The sequence below is a fragment of the Varroa jacobsoni genome, unplaced genomic scaffold (assembly GCF_002532875.2).
Source record: "Varroa jacobsoni isolate VJ856 unplaced genomic scaffold, vjacob_1.0 scaffold_566, whole genome shotgun sequence".
Classification (NCBI taxonomy): domain Eukaryota; kingdom Metazoa; phylum Arthropoda; class Arachnida; order Mesostigmata; family Varroidae; genus Varroa; species Varroa jacobsoni.
The window spans coordinates 147029-158645 of record NW_019213468.1 but is presented as its reverse complement, the minus strand read 5'-3'; the positions used below and the strand labels follow the sequence as shown (position 1 = coordinate 158645).

Here is an 11617-nt window from a genome sequence, read left to right as displayed (position 1 = left end):
ATAATAGAACAGAGATCCCACAATGGGTTCCCTGAATGATATCGCTTTCTGTGTCTGCAGCATTTAATAATTAATTGATTCCAGCTTAAATATTATTGACCATAGTCTATCGTAACCTTCAGAAGAGCACAAATTGTGATGTTTCAAACTTGGATTTTTTCAAAAGTGGAGCAGATATTTCAAATCGACGTTGACGTTTTAGGCGTATGCAGTATGATAGATGAGATACAACTAAGAGACTACTGAAGGATTAGAAAATCCCCAGGGGACAGACAATGATCCATACTCCGATATACATTAAGAATGAAAAACATAAGCTGCGTAATCAGATACGTAATACTAGACCATTGCAATCCTTTTCGACAAGTTAGGGCATGGTAATGGAAATTGGCAAATTTTCCAACCCATTTTAAATGTATTAACATAATAGTCGGATGAGGGAAAGACTGAAACGAAACAGTTACGATGGATTAAAAAATTTGCTAGAGATCTGCACGCGATCAATCTGTGGTTTGATTGATTATATCGTCTGAATTGATTTAGGAAAAAAGAAATAAACTAAGACATTACCTCCGGCTTGTCCGAGCGTAAAAGCTCCGTCAGTCAAAAACGGTTCTACAAAAGAACAATGCAGTAGATCAGATGATATCTGCACATTTCAAAAGAAAAAAAACCTAACAGTACTACATTTTAAACCAGCCGCTAAACAATTGGAATAAATTATTTGTGTAGTAATAATGCTAACAACTGTTTTTCTTCTGTTTGTTTCGTGTGTTCGTCTCCTTTGTACAAAGTGTCTAGATTTATCAGAGCAGACATTGACTGCTGAGTGTCTGACGTGTGACGTATGGCTTGCTAGCGTTCGTTAAACTCTTGATAAACTCAACGAGCAATGGATAATGTTGTGTTAGTTGGCCTATATTATATTATGCCTAATTGACACGCCTAACATAACGGAAACAGATTGGATGGGTATTTATTGACTAGTTAATGGAGAGTATGTTTTGTTATTTTATAGGTCGAAAAGACCCTGCTAACTATGAGCACGGTTCTCTTTTTGACGAACAAATATTGTGTTTTACTCAGGAACGGATTCCATCCGTTGGGTGTTCCTTTTTTCTGAATATTATACTCGACTCGAAACTGTCTACTGAACAAAGTCGACTGCATAAAATTACGCATATGGCTGGCACAGCTCACATAGTGGTTTTGTTCATAACCATTATTCGCTACTGCATCCGAGATAACACATATTAGAAGGTTCATAGTTGCACAGTCGTTGACATCAAGCTCACCCAAGCTTTCTGCCTATTAACGAGGATGACCGCGGTTAGCGGTGACTATACAAATACTATCTGCGCTGTACTGGTAAGTTTTTCTTCCATATTGCTGATAAACGCGGCGGGGCTAAATCATATGGAGAGAGAACTGAACGCGAGCAGGTTAAAGAAGCGAACTGGATAAATTATCAGTTCTTCTGCAGTACGTACGATCCTGTGAACATATAGGAAAACATATAGGGCTTTAACATATAGAGCTTCGACAGAGTTTAGAGCTTTAGAAAACCAGTCTTCATGATTTCATGGTGGGCTCCCAAGTAATGGTAGTTCTGCTTCTATCAAAATTGCCAAATAAACAATACATACAGTTATTCATGCGAATTTTTCACTTAAGTGACACACATCCGCAGACTTTGAAGGGTGTCATATGCGGTCAGTTAAGGGGCGTCCGGCTATAATTACTCTAACTGAAGTAAGTAACACTCAAGACAATGCTCATGTATACTGAAACTCTTGGTTCATTAATAAATGATAGAGCTCAATGAAGAAAAACGTTTTGCGGATGGAACCATGGAGCACCAAATCATCGTATTATCGCTGATGGCGGAACTATTTATTGTGTATGTAATTCTCTGCCAAATACTAGCCGGACTAGAAACGACAAAAGACACGCGCGTAGAAAGCTATGCTATTGCGCCCAAGCCAATTCATTAAAAATCAACTGTAGCAAGTGGATGAATTAGAACTATCTAGAATTCATCATTACCAAACTAGAAACCAAAATTACTAAACTATTAGTAAAGCATACTTTATGAACAGACATTGCAGGCTCAAAACTTAACCATTATGACCAACAATCTACGTAAAACGAACATACTATGATTTGTTCTGATGATGATGCATCAAATAAATACTCGAACGCCTCTGGCGTGATAAAATATTTTTGAGCAGCTCCATTTTGAAGCTAAAATAGCGGCGATTACGAGATTGACATCGTTATTAGTTGAATGATTACCATTATCTACATCCAGCGATTTGAGCGCCAAAATAAGCTTTCCATTATGCTTGTACGTTTCTTTGTAACTGGGCAGCGCTTTTCAAACAGTAACATATTTCCGTAGGTGATGCCTGCAATCTCGCTTTTTACATGTTTCGGCGCCTGGTGATTACGCATTACGTCGATGGTACATAGTTCTATTGGAAGTAATCTTTTCCATCCAGGCCCTGTCACTTCCCAAAGACAGTTGCCATGAGTTTCAAAGCACCCCGTATAGTTTCATTAATCATTACCCGTCTTTAGAGGTGATGCTACGCGTCAATTCAATAGGCTTGAATATACGTATTAAGAAGCAAGCTTTGTTCTTTGAATGCCACATGATTTCCTTGACTTTATTATTTTGTTTCAATTTTCTTCAAGCGAAGTCCATTCGAGTTGCTCAAATGTTAAAGCTCTATCCATAATCGCACTAATGGTTAACCAATCGACGTAGAAATAAAGAATTGTTTCGGCACTACCCTGAAACGCCATATACTTTATTTTAGATTGTTAAGATAGGCTTCGAGCGAGGTTAAAAAAGGTGCTCAAGGACAGGACGCTATATGAGTACGTTCGCCAATACCTCGGAATCGCTTTTCAAGCGGTCAATACGCATGCATCCCTCGAAACGAAGGCCGTCCGAAGGGCAAACGCACAGTTTGCATACGTTCACAGAGGATGGTATGAAGGAATATTTTCTATACGAATAACTTTATTGACAACTTGAGTGCTGATATAATAATAAAGTTGTTTATTAATGCGCTTCATTTGTTGAGTTGAAGTACGTACAATAACTCATAAATTGGATTTTTACTTTGTGGATTAATGGTCTATGTTATATTATGTTTTTAACCTAAAGTACAACGTTAGTTTTTCGTGTATACTAGCGAAGTTTACTATTGTTAACCTTAAGGCCTATGGAGCTCATTGGTCCATAAGACTTTCACACGCTTTTATAAATATTTTTACTTTTTTTTTTACGTACGTATGTTATTATTGATTTCTGCGCACTGAAAAATTGATCGGAGATACTTTAATCACATTTTATGCAACGTTTTATCTGCAGTTTTACATTCCGAAAACTGTATGTAATCCATTTTCGTTTGGTTCTAAGAATAGACGATGAGAAATTTAAAGTACCACTTATAAAATAAACTCTCCCTATTAATATAACGCAATGCGAACCTTCATTTTTTTGGACAAGTGTCCATATGTTCAACATACATCTAAAACGTACAACTCTATCGTGCGCCACAGAGGAGGTGTTTTTTTTTTGACCCAGATTTTGAATTTGGTCTGGAAAAAGGCTTTTTGTCCTTCTTTAAATATTAAGTATAATATCTTTTAACTAGTAACGAAGCCGATAAAGGCGATTACATACAGTGAACAAATGATCTGCGCTCTAAATCCAACTTAGCTTAGCTTAGCTCGTTTTATCAATAAATAATAAGAACTCTAACAAAGTAATAGGGTTCGTCAGTTGCTCAACCTAGGTAAAGTAAAGGTCAGAAAAAATACTACAGTAAGAACTATTGTAGTTGCTTTTCTTTTGATGCTACAAAGATATCGAGCAACGAATAGTGTCAAAGGCATGATGTAAACTACGCAAGGGAACATCGAATAATTAAATGAGCGCCACTTAATCGTACTGGTTACGGTAGCATTAAGTCTCCTTCAGGGGCATCATTTCATGTCGATCTGTTTCTTCCATGAGCTCAGAAGACGATTTACCGGAACTTACGAAGCGCATTATCATCACTGTGTTTAGTTAGAGAATATATTTTTGCTCGTCTATTTTAACTCGTTGCCTTACAATTCCGGAATGCCTGTTGATTTCGTATTAAGCAATCAAGTCTGTCTGAGTTTCGAGCTCGTTAATAGCACGTCTACCGCACGATCAGTAGTCTACTTTGCCCTTAGCTTTTCTGCGGGTAAATTAAACATTTTCATGCACATGTTATTTTTCCCTTGTCTTTGACTTCGGGTGGGGCAAAATGTGAGGAATAAAAACATGAGAGGCAGGAGGATCGTATGGGCATAGGAATTTGCTCGTCGAAGGCAAACTTAAGCAAGAACTTTTTGCAGGTCCCGTTTACGTTCAAGGAACCGATAGATATGTATCTACTGCATGTAAAACCTTTATTTTTTTCTCGTGTACCTAGCCACAGTTCTTGTGTCCTTGTTTCCAGCGGGCTGCAAACGCTTGAATTGACCTATAGTGGTAAATTCCGTGTTCAATATAGAGAGTCAGACATGTTTAACAAGGCTATAAGATTTAACGAGCTGACCTTAATGGCAAAGCTGTCGGGTTGAACCGAGTCGTATCACGAGAATCATCGCTTACCTGCATTACGTCTAGAAGCATATTCTTAAGGACTACGATTTCGACCTATTGTACTGTACAATGAGTTAGCAACATCTTTTCAAATATCTCTAGGCAGGACAACAAATAGAACATACGCTAGTATGAGCATAGTTCAATTATAATCAATATAAAAGATATATATAATAAGATAAAAGGCAAAATATTATTCTATTTACGAGCATTTATTATTTTTAGTCAGTAAATTATTATTATATATACTTATCATCGTATTTTTTATTTTGATAAATAGAGAGACGTATTCACAATAATTCATTATCATGTTCAGCATCATCATTACCATCGTCAGTAATAGTTATTATCATTTCCTGTCAGTCGTGGCGCTCTATTAGCAATAATAATTAATTATACTTATTACCATTGTCATATCTCCTAAGTATTCATTCGTCGTTGCAATTTGCTCTCTGCGTTTATTATTTTATAATAATAATAATAATATAATTTATCTATGGGTCTGGGTCGTGCGCTTGGCCTAGACGTCCATTGGTTCAGGCGCTTCTTCTTTATATTTATAGCTGACCCATGGTCTAAATACAACAGGGGCCCAAAGCTGGACACCGGCTAAGAAATTATAAGAGTCCAGCCCAGTTAGATACCGATCTGCTCCATCTTGCCTCGTCGTTAAATTGACGCCTGAACTAAGTCATTTAGACGAAAACAAAGAAGCCGTATTTTTCAACGTTGTCTACGAATAACGATAGGGCTTACCACCCAGCTATACATACACCTGACCGGCTGCCGGTAAATGGCAACGTCAAGCCAAAGCTACAAGAACGCTTTTACAGTTCTCTTAAATGGGACTTACTATTTTTGGTTATAATTCACTTAATAATAATCATAAAGATAATAAGAATATAATGGAGATGCAAGCCTTATTGATAGGAGCAGTTCTGAGCAGTTTCGGAACGCAAAATCTGAACAGAGAATTTTTAATTAAAGATATACTAGTCAGTTTATCTTGCGGTATGCTAAGATGATAGATGATACGGCATTAAGCCACTCCATTCAACTGAGTAAAATATCTAGATATTACCGTATTGTCTTTTGAGTTAAGTTATTTTTCAAAGAATCAATGGCCACTATCATGCGGAATCGTCGCTCGCTAAGTCACACTGTCTTTTGACTAACCGTAGTAAGTCTACCGCCTCGTCTTTCCCCCGTATGAGTTAGTCTAGTTACCGTGATCACTACGTAAGTTGACCAAAAGCCAGTAGTACGATCACTTCGCCATTTTTGGTTGCCTAGCAACCGCGCTCTGAAGAATCGGTCAATGACGCTGTTTCCTACCAGGCCTGCCGGACCTAACACACATAATCAATCAAGCGAGCCTGATATCCAAGTATGGCTCCTTCGACAAGCACACGCACACACACACACACACACACACACACACACACACACACACACACACACACACACACACACACACACACACACACACACACAGATATACTCACGCTGCCACACATCAGCATAAGCACATTTGAACATCACACTCGCCTGTCCTAGGGTATTATGCCCTTTCCTCCCGGGTCTCCCGTTTTTCTCTTCCTATATCTATATTTGTATGTTATAGATTTAGGAGCTCCTTTTTTCGTAGCTGTTATTATCTATTTACATTGATCGTTTCCTGAATCAAATGTGTGTCTTTATTCAAGTTAATAGCAACTGTTTGCTTATTTTCGACTAGGGTCATCCATTTGCTTTTCGCCACAGCTTTTGCTGGTCTTACAGAAACCTGGAAAGCTGTTCACGTAGATCTTTTGGGACACAGTATGCTGAAACAGTATTTGTCTACATCGTAACACAATTCTACCGTCTTACTTATTATAATCGCTAATCGTGTATAGGATGTGTTCGAGGCTCTCGTTGACGGAGTCCATTGCAGTGGCAGAAGCAATGTATGCAGTTAGAGATAATGGTTGATCAATCATTGGGATTAGAATAGATCTAAGAGAAAAAGGTCGAAGCTGCACGTCATTAACCCGTATGCTACGCAAAGAAACGCTTCGTAGTTAGTTGAACGATCTGTTAGAAGAATTTTAACTTAATTTGAATAAGGTTTTCAAACTTTAACAATTTAAAATCATTTTAATCTCATTTGCAGTGACGAGCGTCTCGGAACTAGTAATGTCACCCCTTAATGTTTATTGCTATCGGACAGATTAAACAATTGCATTTGCCGTACGAGATAATGTCACTTTGACGCTTCCCTAGAAAAGGAAGTTCGGCTTTTTTAGGATGTTCTACTGGAGACTTCTATTTATCAACAACTATTCGTCCCTATCGAACGTAAAAAGAAGTAAGGACACGACTATTTTACAGACGAGACATCGCGAACTTAGGATAAGCCTATCGCAACGGCTAAAAACTCTCGAATGAATTACAGGCATTTCTAGTCTTTCAGAGCCATTGCCGATGCTATGGTAAAATATTAAACAGTTTGCACGATTATCAGTGAGCGTTGATTGCATATCCCTTTGCGTGTGTTCGTTTTGAGAAAAATTTTTTCCCTACATTTTATATAGATGACGTGCTGATGCTATATATATATATATATATATATATATATATATATCGTAGATTCTCTAAACAAACGCATTATTTCCGGTCAGGAGCATTGATCCTGCACTGAATTGGCCTTTATGAGTCTCAGTAACGTATTTTTAATTTGTTTCCCTTTCGTACGCTTCAGGGATCACTCTGCCAGCTTCTTCACTTCCTTTGACAGGCGATGACCTTTAAATCAGCCACACCCCCCTTCTTACAATTAGGTGCCCATTGACAAGAGATGTGGGTTGTAGCTTATAGTGTTGCTAAAACGACTCACCGTTGACATTCGGCCGCGTCGCCCCGCTCAATCGGATCATTGCATGAACTGTTCATCTATATCGTATACTTTAATAGATGAATAATAATTGTAATAACCGCTGCGTTCGCCATCGACTGCAACTCGGACTAAGTAAACATGCTTGACCTGCGCCATAACTCCAACACACAACTCAAGGCCGTCTTGAACTAGTCTCGTTCCCTTTTCTTGCAGTCCAATTCACGGAACCTATTGTAGCCTTATTCATCTTAACGGTTTTGCCGCACCGTCTACTGATGCGACGTTGATTGCCGGATATACTAACAACAATGGACTTGCTATAGTATACACCCCCCACCCCGTGTAAAACTTCGAACTGTTTTGGTGTTGTTATTTTTACTGTGGCATGTTGCTGTAGTACGCTTTGTTTACGTGATTGTTATGATACTTCTCCTGGTGATTGGTCACAGGAAAGAATATTTAGGACGCGCTCATCAGCCGTAACTTTTCATTGCCTATGATGTGCCCTTTGTGTGTCCTGTGTATAACTATTTCCAGCCATTATATACTTACGATATATATAGATGTATATATATATATACATATATATATATATGTGTAAGGCTGCTGTGTCATACCAGCCTCGCTAAGATTTGCGAGCCTTCCTTCTTTCTCCTAACCGTTTTCCCTTCTTTGCGTTCCGTTCCGATCAACGCTTCTCGTCTGAGTGGTTGTCACTGAGAGCGAACGAGATCAAACACCATTGATCGCCCACACCTTCACACACCGATTCATTTATCACCCACCATTACCGGTATCGATACCACTTTATTATCATCATAAATTCTGTCCGGATTTAGGAAAGATTTGAGTAGTAGTTAGGCGTTGAAGACGCTGCGACCTCCGCGACAGATGCAGATACGGAGATCGGTGGCGTAGGACAAGGATAACAGCTTTGTAGGGTGGCAAAATTTGTGGCGTGTGGCCCTCCTTGCGATAGTGGGTAGCCACCCGTCGAACCGGGCGCGCCCGCTGGTCCTGGGGAGAAATTGCCTGTGCTGCCACCCGGTGCCTTGTACAGCGGCGAGTCAGTGCTGCGCGGGGACGCCGAGGTTGGCGCGAGGTAATCGAGGTTGATGCAGTTTGGGTAATACGACCCTGGGGAAACGGCAACGATGTGAAAACGGAGAATTTAAGGAAGAAGGACACTTCTAGATGCACGTAGACTCATATATGTACTCATAGGATATTAATTGGGAAGAGAAATTAGAAAGTTTGACGTGTACTAATGATAATTTTATGTAGGTGTTAGGCTATATTCGCTAGCGCGCCATCTTACTTCAGACGAGTAACTCTTTCGGATAGGCTTTTTAGTTGCTTTATTCATTGCTTCATCGTCTAAGTAAAATCGAAATGAGACTTTCACGGTAAGCTTCTATTGTGGTAAGTCACAAGGTTTTTTAAAAGTTCAGGTGGGCAAAGTTGGTAAGAACAATCGTAATCGAAGTCGGTGATGACGTTCTTTAAGTATACTGTATGTAGTACCGCTAAACGATTTTTTATTTTTGTGCATTTCAATTTCTTATCGACCTCTTCGATTTTTTTTAAATAAAGGCGTTGCCTATAGGCGGACTTACCAGTTGTATAAGCAGATGGAGGGGGGTAACCTGGGGCTGGAGGAGTATTGCTGTTTTGGGGTAAAGAGTAATGAGCTGGATGTGAAGGATGCGATGGGTGATGGGCACTCGTTGCCATGGAAACGACGCCCCCCAGACCGACGGCACCCATTGGTGGGGGACTCATAGCGCTGGACGTACGGTGACTGGTTTGCATCGCCCCTGTGGGCGGCGGCAGAGGAGGACCGCCGAAGTCGCATGCCGCCGGAGACCAGATCGATGCTCCGTTCGCCATAGAAGCCGCTGCATTACTTAGCGCCGTTATTGGACCTGCGAACAACGTATTTACAGGGAACTGTTTAGTTACACATAGTCGCAAACAGTTTGAAGCGAAACGGACATAGACGAAAGAGTTCGTATCTTAGTAGAAGTTTTTTTGTGAGGAAACACTTATGGGCACTTTGCGAGTGTCTAGAGCCGGATATCTGTACAGATAATCTGCAAGAAAACTAACAAAAGAAAAGCAGAGGATAACAGAGTCTGGTATTGGCCATTTAAAAGTACAGCTTATACCTACGTATCTGTTGATCGAATCGGATTTAGATTAGGCTATTAAGGCACATTAAGGAAGTTGAATGGTTACTCAAGGGAACTGAATAAAAACTGGGCTCGAGCTCTTAGCCAACAGATTATTAATTAGATGGTTTGATTAAGTGGATATATTTATCCATTTTTGAAGGTTCTCAAGCACTGACGCAAACGAGTGAATCCAGTCTCCGGGATTTACTCATTTGTATCATTCATAACGGTCATGTAACGTCCGTGGGTGTAAACCCTAAAGAAGTGTTCCAATAATCGTTCTTTTTTTGACAGTGAAGCTTTTGGTGAGTCACCTACCAATAGGTGGCGTCATAGCGAGTGCCGGCGGCTTGTAGGGCGAGGCACCTCTGCCGGGACTCATCGAGAGTGCCGTGGCTGGCGGAAGAGGCGATTTTGACTTCTTCGGACGGCTTGCCTTGCCACCCGAACCAGCAGTTGCGTTCGTCGTTTGAGCCTAGACATGACATCAGTTATAAAGAAATTTAACAACACTACAAAGATTTAGCGTTTATACCATGTTCGTAGGTTGCTGCACATACATATATATTTTATTTTTACATATTAACTCTTTCATTTTTAGTAGCTTATTTAGTAGGCCAAGTGCCAGATGAAGTTAGCTAAATATGTACGTCAGGTCTTCAATATATGACCGTGAGCCAGTCAAGTGTCGTCCAAGAATGATGAGCCTAAATGTAAAAATATCAGTATTCGGTTATCAAGTGCCTGCTTTTCGAAGGTGAATGCTCTGCTGGAGTCTCTCGAAGATTGACGAAAATACTGGCTAGTGAGGCTTTCAACTAGAGAATAATTTGTTGTCGATGCAAATTGGAAGGCTGAAGATCACAGAGAAGGTAACGACGCTTGATGACCTCAGACATAGGAAAGAGTTGCTATTACAACAGGTACTTTTAAGCAGAACAGAGCATTTTCTGCGGACGCATTATGGAATTCATTATATCATGTACTATAAAAGTGTAAAGAAGTCTCTGAAGGTTATGTTTTGAAAGAGAAAAACAATTGGTTTTCATGAACTGGGTCTAGAGAAGACGGACAAATGTGTCGTGTCTGGTACAGATTATTTATTCAACTATTATTAGCAAACAGCCTTCCTGGAGCACATCAACTCCATTCAGAAGACATGGGTCGGTCCCTGCTGCCCACCAAAAAGGGGTCACGCAAACGGATCCCGTCGAACGGAATCGAAACGGTTTTACTGGCAGCGCCGAACAGACTCAGGCTTAAATGGGTACTTGTCCTTGAAATGAATATTAAAGGAATTTTTCTTAAAGAGATAAAAAGCTCAGTGTTGTCAGATGACTTGAGTGCCTCAGGAGCCCTACGGGTGTGAGGTGTCGTAATTGATAGCACACAGAATGTTTACTCGACGATTATTCGCGACCTCACTGCCGTACTTCAGTCACGGCCGGTGTCGAGGAAACCGGAATTGATCGATAGTTTCAGTCCTCATATATTCCATATATATAGATTCGTACGATTTCCATTGCTCTAAAGACGACGATAGGTGGCATAGAGTAGTCTACCGTCGTGGCCGTCAAACAAACCATCGACAACTAGAGTAGGTATGGTGATGTCGATCATAACTGGTCTGGCAGCCAACAAACTTCCTAACAGATAAACCCTAAAGGAGGCATCAAACGTATACAAAAGGTATCGTTATTCTACCCTATATGACTTTAAAGCTTTTCGATTCACTAAACACCTTTAGTATTTGGATGATAAAAATCGTAGATAACATGGCGCTAGGGAAACTTCTGTTTGCCGTTATACAACAGCTACACGTATGTAGACTTCTTGTTCTAATTACGACTGTATTTCATTAAGGATAGGTGAAACAGCTCTAAATCAAAGATCCTATATATATATATATATATA

The 11617-nt window shown here is 39.8% G+C and overlaps 1 protein-coding gene and 1 long non-coding RNA gene across 3 annotated transcripts in view; both read right to left on the bottom strand.

Moving 5' to 3' along the window:
- Positions 1–951: 951 nt before the first annotated feature.
- LOC111261541 (uncharacterized) lies at positions 952–2253 on the bottom strand. Its single transcript, XR_002681083.2, has 2 exons — positions 2158–2253; positions 952–1494 (listed from the first exon to the last, which is right to left on the bottom strand). It is a non-coding gene; the product is annotated as an uncharacterized LOC111261541 (long non-coding RNA).
- Positions 2254–4844: 2591 nt separating this feature from the next.
- Positions 4845–11617, bottom strand: part of LOC111261540 (uncharacterized) — a 50300-nt gene continuing 43527 nt past the window's right edge. For both annotated transcript variants that reach the window (XM_022835122.2, XM_022835125.2), the window contains 3 exons: positions 10022–10178; positions 9146–9454; positions 4845–8666 (listed from right to left, as the gene is read on the bottom strand). In XM_022835122.2, the coding sequence (XP_022690857.1) occupies positions 8365–8666; positions 9146–9454; positions 10022–10178 (768 nt within the window). In that variant the 3' untranslated portion in view covers positions 4845–8364. The remainder of the gene's footprint in view (positions 8667–9145; positions 9455–10021; positions 10179–11617) is intronic.